This window comes from Aethalodelphis obliquidens, unplaced genomic scaffold (genome assembly GCF_003676395.1).
Source record: "Aethalodelphis obliquidens isolate GAN/ISIS:26980383/991018 unplaced genomic scaffold, ASM367639v1 scaffold74, whole genome shotgun sequence".
Classification (NCBI taxonomy): domain Eukaryota; kingdom Metazoa; phylum Chordata; class Mammalia; order Artiodactyla; family Delphinidae; genus Aethalodelphis; species Aethalodelphis obliquidens.
Window position 1 is genome coordinate 1,709,613 of NW_020838018.1, and position 14,405 is coordinate 1,724,017.

At 49.7% G+C, this 14,405-nt stretch overlaps 1 protein-coding gene across 22 annotated transcripts in view; it reads left to right on the plus strand.

The window, feature by feature from the left end:
- SECISBP2 (SECIS binding protein 2) overlaps nucleotides 1–11,539 on the plus strand; it is a 40,359-nt gene extending 28,820 nt beyond the window's left edge. For 20 of the 22 annotated variants that reach the window (XM_027092008.1, XM_027092014.1, XM_027092000.1 and 17 more), the window contains 5 exons: nucleotides 370–493; nucleotides 1,130–1,350; nucleotides 9,457–9,611; nucleotides 9,950–10,142; nucleotides 10,593–11,539. In XM_027092008.1, coding sequence (XP_026947809.1) covers nucleotides 370–493; nucleotides 1,130–1,350; nucleotides 9,457–9,611; nucleotides 9,950–10,142; nucleotides 10,593–10,696 — 797 coding nt within the window. In that variant the 3' untranslated portion in view covers nucleotides 10,697–11,539. The remainder of the gene's footprint in view (nucleotides 1–369; nucleotides 494–1,129; nucleotides 1,351–9,456; nucleotides 9,612–9,949; nucleotides 10,143–10,592) is intronic. The other 2 variants (XM_027092002.1, XM_027092015.1) reach the window with 2 other exon arrangements.
- Nucleotides 11,540–14,405: the final 2,866 nt, after the last annotated feature.

A 14,405-nucleotide genomic window follows, 5' to 3' on the forward strand; every position in this document is an offset into this window, starting at 1 on the left:
CCATCCCTGGTTGGGGAACTAATATCCTTCATGCTGCGTGGTGTGGCCAAAAAACCAAAAACAGTTAAAATGGTAAATTTTGCAAATATTTGCCGCAATAAAAATAAGAAATAACTAAATAAGGGGTGGGGAGGCACCTCTAGGCAGTGCAGAGAGTCGCCCGGTTCTTCTGATTTCCCAAGCCATTCCCATCACTCCTCTGCCTGCTGTGACACTCGGTGGCCGTGTCTGGATGTGGCGGGTGTGTGCCGCCGAGTCTGGCTGCTCTGGCGACACTGCCGCTGTTGAGCATTCCCTGCCTCAGTCCCTGCAGTCTGTGTGTGGAGCCCTGGAGGGGCCATGCTGTGACTTCTTTCTCTAAAACTCCAGGGGGAACAGAAGAGTTGGTGTCCTGTGCTTCTGTGGCAGAGAGCAAGTCGGAAGACCAGCTGGGAGCTGAGCCCCAGAAGGAGGTGGACGCCTGCCCCAAGATCCACAGCCGGCGGTTCAGGGAGTGAGTGAGCCTGGCAGCTGTGCCTGCAGTGGGGCCTGGGGCACTGTGCTCACTCTGACACTGGGCGTTGAGTTCTTCACCCACTGGCTCATCTGGGCCCCGGTGTTTGCATCCTCCCGGTGGAAGGTGGCTAGGACCTGGTTGTAACACATGCCAGGGCTACCTAATCTGCTCCCGAGAGGTCCTAGTGCCGTGATGCCAGAGGTGCCCTTGAATCCAAGCTGTGGTTGGGGGAACGGGTAGTGAGGTGACAGCCCGTTGCATCTGGGTTCCCCTCTCGTTGTGTAATTTCTGTATGTAATTTCTTAGGGCACTCCGCCTCCTTCCCTCCCACTTTTCTTCAGGATAGACTCCCCAAACATTTTTTTTCATGAGGAGAGGTGCCCGGGAGTGGCTGCCCTGGGGACATGGGGCCCAGAGGTCTTTTGTCCCTTATAGTTAGGGCTGGAGAGGATGCCTCCATCCATACCTTTCATAACATCCTATCAGGAGTTCCACCTTTTTGACTAGTATTGCTCATCAAAGCGTGATTTTTTGAAAGTGGCATGCTGTCCCCCTCATCTGAGGTGTGCCAGGAGCAGTGCGCTGGAGTGTCGCAGCCAGTGGAAACGTGACTGTGTCTAACGTTTCTTTCAGCTACTGCAGCCAGATGCTCAGTAAAGAAGTTGACGCTTGTGTTACGGACCTGCTGAAAGAGCTGGTTCGTTTCCAAGATCGTATGTACCAGAAAGATCCAGTCAAGGCTAAGACCAAACGCCGACTTGTGTTGGGGCTGAGGGAAGTTCTCAAACATCTGAAGCTCAAAAAGTTGAAATGCGTCATCATCTCCCCCAACTGTGAGAAGATACAGTCGAAAGGTAAGGGCGCTGTGGCGTCCCTGGCGTGTGGCCCCCTGCAGTACACACCCTCTGGCTGCCACACACGCATCAGCAGCTAAGGGGCACCGAGGCCTCGGCACCTCAGTTTGTTTCATTTTCTCTTAATTGAGTAATTTGTTTCCAGAGTTTATGGGATCAGCCAGTGCATTCCTCTGTGAGGCAGGCTGTGGTCTTCACAGTGTGGCTCAGCTGGCCTGCGCAGGCCTCTTGTGGTTACTGGTCACTCGCACCACAGAGGCTTTGTGACTGGCAGCTAGGCGGTCCCTGCATTGGGCTTTTGTCCGTTTTAAATGTGCTTGCTCAGTCTGTGACTAACTCATCTGTCCACTGATTAAAGATGGGTTTGTTGGGCTTCCCTGGTGGGACAGTGGTTGAGAATCTGCCTGCCAGTGCAGGGGACACGGGTTTGAGCCCTGGTCTGGGAAGATCCCACATGCCACGGAGCAACTGGGCCTGTGAGCCACAACTACTGAGCCTGCGTGTCTGGAGCCTATGCTCCGCAACAAGAGAGCCCACAACAGTGAGAGGCCCGCGCACCGCAATGAAGAGTGGCCCCTGCTCGCCGCAACTAGAGAAAGCTCTCGCACAGAAATGAAGACCCAACACAGCCAAAAATAAATAAATAAAAAGAACAACAACAGCAAAAAGATGGGTTTGTCCAAGCACTTGGCCATCTTACTGATGCTGGAAGGTTGGTTCCGTTTTTCGGGATGTGATACGCCGGGCGAGGTGACCGACAGATGGACGTCTGTGACACCTCCCATTGGCCCTTGGGTGGTCCATTTTGTGTCCTCCTCAGGCTGCGCAGTAGAGGGGTTGTCAGTTAAGAGCAGAATGCCGTCATTTAGACACTGGTCCTCCATCTTAGTGTAAGTGTTCGGAGTCCTTCTCTGGTCCTATTCCTCTCTCCTTCAGTGTAAACTTCCCCTCGGCTGGAACTGGACTTTGAGGGATCCAGTCCAGATCCTAGCCCTGAGCTTTTCTGGTTGCTGTTCCAGTCTGAAGACTTGAGGTTTCCTGACTTGCCTGCAGCACCCAGGGGCACTAGGGCAGCAGCTGGACCTGCTCATTGCCAGCCCAGTGGGCTTATCCCCGTCCTAGTTCAGGGCAGGTCCAGTCCCAGCCATCAGAAAGAGGTCTCGGGACCTGCCTATTCGGTTGTGTGCTGGCAGTGTCCCCACCACAGTCCCATGGCAGGCGCTGAACTTGAAATGAATCACTCCTCAAGCTCTCACCCGGCTGCCTGAACCTCTTAAGGCAATGGGTGCATTGGGCATTCTGCAGCTTCTCTCCTGGAATCGTTCCAGGCTCTGTGCTTCCTGTGCAGCTGTCGTCCTGGGGACGGCCTCCCCCATCTCCTGTTGGGGTGTGGTGTTTAGTGGCTCTCGTGCATTCCTTTGTCTCGGGGTGTGCACATCCCCCAGTGGCTTATGAGAGAAAGGGTACATGGCAGCACATTTAGAAGATGGTGCTTGAAATCCAGGCTTTCTGGTTTCTGACCTTTTCCCCTTTGTTCTCCCTTATCTCTGGAAGCTTGTGGGAAATTCCTTGTGCGCAGGGTTCTGGGAGGTGGGGCGGTTTGCAGGCAGTGCCCTCAGTTCTCGGACGTGCTGTTGGGTTTGTGCTCTGAATCTCCCTACAGTTGGTCCTCTCTAGGCTCTTCCTGGAACCATGTTGCTCAGATGCTGGGCCTCCTGCACTGCTGTCCTCCTGTGACTTTTCCTCTTCCTTTCACCCCTTTCGTTTGGTTCTGTTTTCCGTAAGGATTCTTCAACTATGTCTCAATCTTTCTGTAGAGGTTTTTATTTCTGCTATTATTTTTAATTTCTGGGAGCTATTTTTATTGTTTTCTGAAGTTTCTTTGTGTGTTGCAGCTGCCGTTCCTCTGTGGATGTGTTTCCTCCCTGAGAATAATAGTGATGTGAGGTTTCCTTCTCCCTGCATAGCCTCCCTTCCCGGGTGGTTTGCTGTTTTGATCTCATGGTGGAGGTTTCTGCAGATACCGGTGTCTGCTATCTGTTTGTCTTTTTTTTTTTTTAATTATTAAATTTTTTTGGCCACACCGTGCAGCATGTGGGATCTTAGTTCCCCAACCAGGAATCAAACCTGTGCCCCCTGCATTGGGAGCACGGAGTCTTAACCACTGGACCACCAGGGAAGTCCCCTGTTTGTCTTTAACAGCTATTATAGCTGACTAGAAATCTGGGGGTGGGGCTGGTATTTAAAGGCTTTGAGCTGCATTTGAGGGCAGTGGTTCTCAAACTGTAGTGAGCATCAGAGTCACCCAGGAGGCTGGTGAAGACACAGATTCCAGAGTTTCTTCCTGAGCAGGTCCAGCAGGCCCCAAAATTTGCATTTCTAGTAAGTTCTTAGTTGCTGCTGTGGATGCCAAGCTAGAACCTCTGCTGTAGGATGACAGCTGGGCTGCTGCTCTGTCTCTCTGACTCCATATTCCCTGGGGAAGAACTCTCTTACCTCCTGCTGGGAGTCTGTGACCTTGTCCTTATGCCCACGGTTAGAAGTGTGGGTCCCAGTGTCCCACAGACCTGCCCATCTGCCTCACCAGAGGCCTGGCACTGGCATGTCGGCTGGGTGAAGTGGGTCTGGACATCAACTTGCTGTCACCTCATCTGAACTTCACCCTGTCTCTGAAGTGCCCGGTGCTGCCTGTTAGCTGCCAAGCTCTGGGGATTGAATTCTAGGGTGTAAATGGCTGGGTCTAGGGGTTTTCCCATAGTTGGCTTAGGTCAGCTGAGTCAACTGTTTGCATTTCAGCTTCCAAAACTTTTTTGCTCTTATCTTGCATTCTCCTGTGGATTTTCACCTTTAAAAGACAAACCAGGGACTTCCCTGGTGGCACAGTGGTTAAGAATATGCCTGCCAATGCAGGGGACACGGGTTTGAGCCCTGGTCCAGGAAGATCCCACATGCCACAGAGCAACTAAGCCCATGTGCCACAACTACTGAGCCTGCGCTCTAGAGCCCGAGAGCCACAACTGCTGAGCCCATGTGCCGCAGCTACTGAAGCCCACGTGCCTAGATCCCGTGTTCCACAACAAGAGAAGCCATCCCAGTGAGAAGCCCGCGCACCTCAATGAAGAGCAGCCCCCCGCTCGCCGCAACTAGAGAAAGCCCACATGCAGCAACAAAGACCCAAAGCAGCCAAAAATAAATTTTAAAATTATAATAATAATAAATTTAAAAAGACAAACCAAAAAATGGGAATGTGTGTACTCAGTTGGCAGTCCACCTTGCTCTTTCTTTAAGCCTCCACTCCTCTGACTGTGGCAGAGAATGGAGCTAAGAATGTACTGATGGACATCTCAAGGATTTGTTACTCATTTAAAATACGTTGTTTAATCATCCGTCCCTACATTGTTTTTTTTTTGCTTTGAAGCATAAAGAACTCGATTATGTGTTTTAGGAATGTTTATTCCTTTGAAAAGATAGCCAATAGATTGTCATCATTTTACATGTAAAATTTAGTATTACAGCCTGGGATTATGTTAAAATACTGTATTTGCTCCGAGTGGCATTTTTCTGATAATTCTGAACTTAAACTTTAAATGGAAATTGTTTACCTGATTGAGCATTTGCTTGTTTTAAGTTGTCTTCCTGTGGAACTTTGAGAAGTCGGCACTTGGAGATGCTTTCAGCTCTCACTAGTAACGTCGGCTGGGAGCTGGGCTGAGCAAAACCATCTTGACTTGGCTGCTGTGTCGGGGAAAGCAGGGCATGCTTCCAGTGTCCTCTCCCAGGGGAGTCAGAGGACGCGCTGAATTCCCTCAAAACGAGATGTGACAACACGTGTGAAGTGTGATGTCATCTACCAGGGAGGCTCCTTGGGGCTGGTCACATGGGCACCCTCTGCCTGGCATGTCCCCACATTCCAGACTCACAGAAGGAAAGCTGGTGTTCAGTGTAATCCTCATATGCATTTTGGGTACAGTAGCCACTCTTCGTAGTTGGGGTGACAGGGGTCCTCCCAAAGCCCAAATTCAGGGACCAGAAGGGTCAGCCAAGTAAGTTGGCCTTTTTATGGATGGCAGCTGTTGGGCCGGTCGCATTATAGCTCTTTTCGGTACACTGCTGTAACAGCCTTTGTGACCAGCTCCTGGGTTGGGGTGGACACAAGGCAGAGACAGACCCTTGAGTGAGAGGCCATGGGGCTGATGTTGAAGAGACTCGGTCAGCCTCCCATGGTAAGCTGAAAATATCTCACTGTAAGGAACACAGCCATCGCCTCACCTCTGGTCCTGTCTCCCCCTTTTCACCACCTGCCCAGAACTGTTTTTTCTTTAAAGTTTATATCCCCAGAGATTTCATCCTCATCTTTGATACTCTTCAGGTAGATCTGGGGCAGGGGGGTGGGCAGATTTCAGGGATATGGGGCTTAACCATTAATCCCCAGTCAAACCAGCTGCAGAATGAGTTCCCAGTTCCCTCAGAGCAGTAGGATGTGCATTTGAGAAGTTCCTCTTGAAAGAAGATTAGGTAATCATATATAATTAGATACCAGGTGATAGGAGATCTTGGGAAATTTTTCCTTCCATGCAGACGTTGTGTGTTCACTCAGGAATTGGTCAGTTTCCAGAGGAACCGGGGCAATGCCATGCTGTAATCTCCTTTCAGATGCTAGGTTCAAACAGCTCACCATGCAAGAGGGCAGGATTCAGTGCTTGTTACTTTCCTTTGGGAGTAAGTCCCCCCAGATACTTCCCACCACCCAGAGGCAACCACCATTGCCATATTTTGATGTGTCCTTGTTAGTCCGTGTGTGTGTGTGTGTGTGTGAGTGTGAGATCTGGTGTCCTGGATCCCATTTGTGCCTTGCTCTTTTTAGTATCACAGTCTGGCTCGGGACACTCCCATTCTTCTGGCTGCGCAGTCCCGGGCTGTTGGTCACTTAAGTTGCATTCAGATTTCTGTAGCCGTAAACAAGGATGCACCTTTCACACTGTAGTTTTTTTCTTTTTTCTTTTTTTTTTCTTTTTGGCCACGCTGTGCGGCATGCAGGATCTTAGTTCCCCAACCAGGGATCAAGCCCACACCCCCTGCAGTGGAAGTGCAGTCTTAACCACTGAACCACCAGGGAAGTCCACACACTGTTGTTTCTTACTGAACATCTCCGTAGGTACATTCCTAGAGCAAAACGGCCTGTGCACTTACCAGGTTAACGCACATGCCACGCTGCCCCCCGGGGACACTCCAGCCCCTGAAGCCGGGCTGCTGCTTCCTCCTGGCCTCCCCACCCTCTTGGGAAGATTCTGTTAGCATTTTCTTGTGAAGGGAGGTTGAGCACCTTTCCACTTGTTTAAGGGCTTGGCATTTTCTGTAAATTGTTGATTCTTTACCCATTTGTCTTTTAGGATGTCAGTCTTTTTTATATTTATGTATACCTTTTTTTAATAAATAAGAGCCCCTTTGGGTAAGAGTTGTAAATATTTTTGTTTTGTCATGTGTCTGTTTTTCTTTAAACCTTTTTTGGCCATTCAGAGACTTCAGGTGTGTACATATTAGTATTTTTTATTCTTGTTTTTATTGCATCTAGGTTTTGTCATTCATCGACCTTCCTGCTCCAGGATTATTAAAGATTTTTTTTCTTAATTCTTTTTTTTTCCTGGTTCTTCCATGTTTTCATTTTTGTTTAGGTTGAATGCATTTTAGTCTAAGATGGATCTTTGCAGAGGCTGACCTGCTCGCTGTCCCTTCTGCACCTTCTCCGGTGCTTCAGAGTGCTTTTGCAGACCTGCTCAAGCACCACGCATTTGGGTCGTTTCTGGACCTTCCATTCTGTCGCTCTTCATCCCCCGTTTACGTTTTTGTAGTTTTATAGCAAGCTTTAATACCTGGCGATGCTAGCCTGACGTTTCCTTTTTCAAAAGGCTGTTCTCATATTATGTATTGGGTTGGCCAAAAAGTTTCTTTGATTTTTAAGTAAAAATAAAAGACACATTTTTCATTTTCACCAAGAACTTTATTGAACAACGTATTCACCCTTTTGTTCCACTACCTTCTGCCATTTTTCAGGCAACTTCATAATTCCATATTCCCAAAACTTTTTGAGCAAAGAACTGTCCCGGGTGCCTTTTACAGTCTTCCAGGAAATGGAAATTTTTTCAGTCAAGAGACTTTTGTAAAGACTGAAATAAATGGAAATCTGAAGGTGCAATGTCTGGTGAATACGACGGATGAATCAGAACTTCCCAGCCCAGCCAAGCTGTAACAGTTTTTGCCTGGTTATCAAAGAAACATGCAGTCTTGCGTCATCCTGATGGAAGATTATGCATTTTCTTTTGACTAATTCTGGATGTTTCTCAAGTGCTGCTTTCATTTCGTCTAACTGGGAGCAGTACTTGTTGGAATTAATCGTTTGGTTTTCCAGAAGGAGCTCATGATAGAGAACTCCCTTCCAATCCCACTGTATATACACCATCACTTTCTTTGGATGAAGACCAGCCTTTGGTGTGGTTGGTGGTTGTTCGTTTTGCTTGCCCCAGGATCTCTTCCATTTCACATTATTGTACAGTATCCACTTTTCATCACCCATCACAATTTGTTTTAAAAACGGAACATTTTCGTTACGTTTCAGTAGAGAATCGCATAACGAAATACAGTCAAGAAGGTTTTTTTGCTTATGTGGAACGCAAACATCAAAGCGATTAACGTAACCAAGCTGGTGCAAATGATTTTCAGTGCTTGATTTGAATATTTTGAGTATGTCGGCTGTCTCCTGAGTGTGGTGTAACGTTGATTGTTCTCAATTAATGTCTTGATTTGGTCGCTATCAACTTCAACTGGTCTGCCCGACTGTGCAGCATCAGCCAGCGAGAAATCTCCAGCACGAAACTTTGCAAATCACTTTTGACACATTTGATCAGTCACAGCACCTTCTCCGTACACTGCACAAATCTTTCTTTTGCGTTTCCACCTTTCTTGAAATAATAAAGCATAATATGCCGAAAATGTTGCTTTTTTCTTCCATCTTCAATATTAAAATGGCTACACAAAAATTCACCAATTTTGATGTTTTTTTAAATGCATGCTGATATGGCAGCTGTCACAATACAATCTAACAAAATTGTTTCGAATGAAGTTAAAGACATCTAAGTGCTACTGGAGACATCTTACGGAAAAAAAGAATGAACCTTTTGGCCAACACAATATTTTTTAATTTCTCAAAAAAATCCCACTTAGAGTAAGTTACAGTATAAAAAGTTTTACATTAACATAAAATTGACATGTGATCATATTGGATCATTCCATCCAAGAGCATAGGTGCCTTTTGTTTAGATTTTCTATTGTGTTTCACTAGCATGTTAAAGTTGCTCTATAAATCTCTCACGTTTCTTGCCACATTTATCCTTACCTGTTGCAGTGTTTGGTTGCTGTCATGTATAAAGTCATTTCTTCCGTTTTATGTTCTAGCTGGCTGATGCGTGTGTGCATACTGGTTTCTGCACTACTTGTGCACAGACGTCCAGATGTGATCCTCCTGTTGGTGGTAACTTGTCAGTGCTGCTGGGTTTCTGGCTTCACAGGCATGTCACCCGCATGCAGGGCTCCCTTAACCCTCTCTGCTCTCAGTGCCACCCCCGCCCCACTCCTGCCTGGCTGCTGCTTCGCTGGGAGGCAGGGTTGGAGGTACTCAGTGACCTCTCTGGGCTCTGGATTTCCATCTCTTAAGTGGGGTGCAGCCTCCCCCTCAGGGTTTTGTGAGGATATAGGAGCCAGTCCACACGAGGCCGTTAGACCGAGAGTGGCACGCGGTATTCAGCAGATACTTAACCAAGCCTTCATTTTTCCATTACGCACAGCACCAGCACCAGATGTTGACTTGACGTGGACATGTTTTATTGCTTTTAGAAGTGTCTCTTGGAGAGTTGATTTCTTCCATGTGGCCTAGAGTAGTAGTGTACTTGCACCGCAGTGACTGGCTCTCTCCTGGTCAAACCTGGCCTGGTACACTGGCTTGAGTAAGGAAATAGCCAGGAGTGTCACTGTCGGGAAAAGCCCTTGGCGGCCAGTGTCACCAGCACGCTCGTGTGATGCACTTCCTTGTCATTTTCATTGTCCTTTGACCAGGTGGGCTGGACGATACCCTGCACACCATCATTGACTACGCCTGTGAGCAGAACATCCCCTTTGTATTTGCTCTCAACCGCAAAGCTCTGGGGCGCAGTCTGAACAAGGCTGTTCCTGTCAGCGTGGTGGGGATCTTTAGCTACGACGGGGCCCAGGTGAGATGGCGAGGGGGCGCCAGCCTATCTTGCTTGTGGGAGGGAGTCGGGAGGGATGGTGGTTGTCTGCACTTCCACAGCACAGCAGCCCTGAGCCTCAGGGGCCCCCGTGTTGAAGGCAGCAGCGTTGGTGGCCTTCTTTCCTTAAAAGCATGGAAGTGTGATTCCGAATTTAGGTCCAGGCTCACTCCTGCCGCAGAGGAGCCTTAAGCAGGCCTGAGGTCAGCACCTGCTCTTCCCTCGGGCAGCACCGCAGGCGGGCATCACCCTGCTTCCCCGTGGAGGGCGCCATCGCCAGTTTGCAGGGGATGTCACCTGTGCTCTCGTTTCTGCCCAAGGACCAGTTCCACAAGATGGTCGAGCTGACGATGGCGGCCCGGCAGGCGTACAGGACCATGCTGGAGAATGCGCACTGGGAGCTGCCGGGAGAGCCTGGGCCCCTTGCACCCGCTAGCCCGCCCACGCAGGGCCCCAGCTGCTCTGCAGAGAACAGACCCCTGGCCCCTGCCGGAAAAGAGGAGCCACACTACAGTGAGTGCTGGGGGAATGGATTTGGGGTTGAACCTCCTCTAAGTCTTCATCGACACTGATTAAAAAGGGTGCCCAGGAGAGCAGCATGGCCACTGTGGCAGGACCAGCTGCAAAAGGCCCCGTTAAGACCCGGCCCTTGTTTAAGAGGTGGTCTCAGACTTGGGAGGGCTGGTCAGTGGATGTCTCAGACAGACCTCGGGTCAGATGGCACCCAAACAGAGGGCATCCTTGAGGACAGCTGTATCCCTGGCAGGCGGTTGTCAAGGCCGGCGTGCGCCAAGGTGCTTGGTGCTGCTCACGAGGGGGTTGCAGTTGGGGACTTGGGCTTGAGTCCTTGCTGGGCCCCATCTAGGGAGCTGGTTCGCTGGGCAGGCCACATGCTGCTTGCTTTCCAAGAGACTTCCCTGACTGTCCCTGCCGTTCATCAGCTGTGCACTTTCTTGTTTCCAGTTGAAATCTGGAGAAACCATCTGGAAGCATACACTCGACGTGCCCTGGAACTGGAGGAATCGCTGGAGGCTTCGACCTCTCAGATGATGAACTTGAATTTATAAAAGTTCTTTCCTGTGTGTTTGTGTATTTGGGGTAAGGGGGCAGGGGCTGAAAGACTTCGGGGTCTTTTTCTTCTTCTCAGTTCTTCGTTGACCTAGTGTGTGTTTTGTATGACTATTTAATTGGGAAGTTAACCAGTGGTGTTTGTAGGCATCCAAAAGCTGCGAGTCTCATGGACGGGCACTTGGTATGCTGGCGGAAACCTTTTCACAAAGCCTCGGGATGCAGCCTTGGCCCTCTGAGTGCAATATGAGTCTGGAAAATGCTGGAAAAGGTGGTACTTGGAGTACTCTGCTGCTAAGGGAACGTCTCTCCATTGCAGAGTAGCTGAGCCAAGTTAGTTTGTGGAAAGCAGCGGGGGTCTGAGGTGATGTGGCTGGGAGGCAGCGGGGTGCCAGCCTGATGTTCCCGGTCCCGGTGACCCAGCACAGCCCTGCAGAAGCCGCTGGACGGGCGCTGTGGGAGCCAGTGTTAGTGCAGGAGCGGTGGGGTGGGGAGGGGTTCCTTTCTCAGGTTGTGGCTTTTTGGCCAGAAGATTTGGGGGTACTTGGAGGGTTTGCTAAAATGAGCCTCAGGAGGAAAATCGGTTCTCTAACCTGTGACCTTTTGACATGAATTATTCCTTTTATTCTTTATTTCGCAAAGAAACAAATGTATATTGAAGTTCCTAAATTTCAGTTTTCTGCAAATAATCTGCAAATATTTTTTTTCTTTTGTAAGTGAACATATTTTGAATGTGGTTTCTATCTTAGAGGCCAGAAGGATAGAAGTTTACTTTCATATTTTCCTGTAAGTAAGAGGGCTTATTTATTTTGAATAAAGAGTGATTATTTAATTTCACTGGAGACTCCAGTCATCTTGGTCTAATCAGTGGTCCTGCGTCCTGATACGTGTCTTTTGGGCACTCTTCTTTGAACTGAAGGGGACTGAGCAGGGAGAGGTTTGCTGCGCTCAGGCCTCTTGGGTCTCGAAGTAGAGACTAACCCTTAGAGACTGTTGCTGGACCCGCCTCGGTCTGGCCTGCTGGCGTGCTGGTCACGGGAAATGGCAGGAACGAGTTTCACTGCTTTGCACTTGTCAAGCAAGCAAGGTATCGTGTGGGCTTGAAAATACTGTTAGTTGAATTCAGTCATGCCAGATGTACCTCTGAGAGTGAGTGGCCTGTGACAAGCAAATAAAAGTGGAATAAGGAGTCGGAAATGGCCCGCTGCGTGGCCAGGGCTGGCGGCGAGGTGGAGGTCATCTGTGGGAAGCACCAGTCTATCTTCTCATCTGTTGTTCCCGGTGTGTGCCCTGCTTTTCCATACACTTTCTGAGCTGTTTAAATGAGGGACATGCAATCTGGTCCACCAAGCCCTCCATCCTGTCACAGGTTTCTCCCTCAGGGCCACCAGGAGGAATAGCAGGGAGGACCCCACCCTGTGTCAACTATAGTAGGTTTGAAAAGTAAAGGTTCCAAATGAACTTATAGGGAGAAAGTTAAATAGCTTGTCAGCTGCATTCAGCAGTCTAGAATTATAAAACTGACAAATCAAAAAATCATTAAGAAATCTCTGCTAGAGATGCACGTTGTTTGTCCAGAGCCCCCAAGGCCTCTGGGTCTGTAGTATTTGTTCAGATTAGCTGAACAAAGTACGTTGGGTTTTTAACATCACATTCATTCAGCTCCTGAGAGGGTTCACTTGTGTGACTTAATGCTGAGTTGCCCTGGTCATGGTGTCATTTTCCTGACAGAGGCCACTGCTGCAGGTGACACAGTGACCTACTCTGTACTGATGGTGCCACAGAAAGCAGGCAGGCTCCCCAAATACAAACACGCTTCACTGAGCAAATGTAGAAAGAACTCTTTATTTTCTTCCAACAGTTCAGAGAAAACTCATCCTCATAATCCCATTTCCCACCAGGACCCTGCATGTTGACGTTGTGATAACTGCAAGTGTCTGTTTTGTTTTGTTGGGCATGAAAGTGCTCTGACTGTATCCAAACTTGAGGAAGAATCATAGCACCAAGGAAAGGGCCCCAGTCTTGGAGCTATCCACTCCGCAGCTGTGGTGGCTGGAGCCTACCTGCAATAGAACCACAGCGAGGGCCGATGGGTGTTTCACCAAAAACCCTGTCACAGTGCGTGGCGGTCCGTGAGCCAGCTCGGCGTCTGCTGGCAAGGTGGGCCAGCAGCTGGGTGGGCAAACGGGACAACTTTAACCCCGAAGCCAGCCGTCCTCAGAAGCCTTGTTCAGAACGGATCCTGTAGGTGACTGGCTGGAAATGTGTGCTGCTCTTGTACGAAGGTACCCAGCTTCAGGACAAGGGGGTCTGGAAACAGTTGTGGTCATGAAGCTGAGGAGACATCCATTTGCTAGGGTCACAGGAGAAGTATAACTTAACAGAGGTTTTGGTTTTATGATAGACTGGCATTCCATTAAAAAAACGTCATTCCACAAACAAAAAGTATCTGTAAGGTTACAGGCTGAGCAGCCTCGGCCTTCATATTTATACACACACACACACACACACACACACACACAGCGTGAACAACTAGGGACCCAGAAGCATGTGTACAGAGTAGCCTCATCAGACCCGCACCGCTGTGAGAAGAGTGACTGTGACCCGGGAGAGGCACACAGCTGACCTGCTGGCTTTTCCGCTTCATACAAGCTCGGTGCCCAGGCCGTGGCCGCCAGTGCACAGGTGCACACTGGGAGCTTTAGAAAACAGGCCAAAGCTCTGATATTAGTGAGGAATAACAGAGTCTCTTCAATCCATGTTTGTTAGCTCCTGAGTTGGGACCTCAGCACTCAAGGTTTAAGGCAAATTCTTGTCATTTGAAGCCTTGCCCTTCCCTGTCCTTTAGAGTCGAGTGGCTAAGTATGAAGGTGGCTCCACAGCAGTAAAACCAGCAGTTAAGAGGGGACTGAGCTAACACTGGGCTGTTTAGGGGGCAGGGGGCGGCCCCTTTGCATGACATGAAATCAGTCAGATGGTGAGGAGTGACCTGTGGAGCGTAACAACAGTGCTTCTGGGGGAGGAACCGTCATGCACACTGCCGTCTTAACCAGGGTTTCTGTCTGTAGCCTGTTAACACCTTTTTGGTTTCCTGTTTCTGTCAGGCCATTCTGTCCCATCTAAGCACCTAATTAAAAGAGGTTTCGGCTACTGTCGCAGGTTCACTCAGGGCTCCGTGTTCTCCACTGAGCAGCCCTGATGGCCTCGTCCAGCAGCGGGGAGGCAGCTCACTGCCCTGGGGCATCCAGGGCTGCATGGCAGGTGACGGCAAGGTCGGCTTGGGGTTGGAGTCAGCACTGCCTCCTGGTGGCTAGGTGTCCTGGTTACAGCGTTCCTGAAAGAACAACGTGGACTTCGAGTTCCTGGCAGAACAGGAGGGCCTCGAGTCCCCTTCCCGTGTGCTCCCTGTGGGGTCTAGGGTCCCGCGGGAGGGAAGCCTGGTGTGCTAAGCTGTGTCTGGGGGTCGCAGTGGCCATGGGGGCTTCTTGCCAGAACCAACTGGCCCTGCCTGATTTCGGTTTCCTGTAAGGGCCCCACCCTGCGCTGACTCCCTTCCGGGGATTGGCTCCAGGCTGGATGGCTGCGGGTGGCAGGGGTGCAGGTTTCAGAAAGCAGAACTGCTCAGTGGGCCAGCAGGAAGCACGTGGGGCCCACTGGCAGCACGGGCCCCCCAGACCCCTGCCCTCCCTCGGGCCCGGCCACATACCC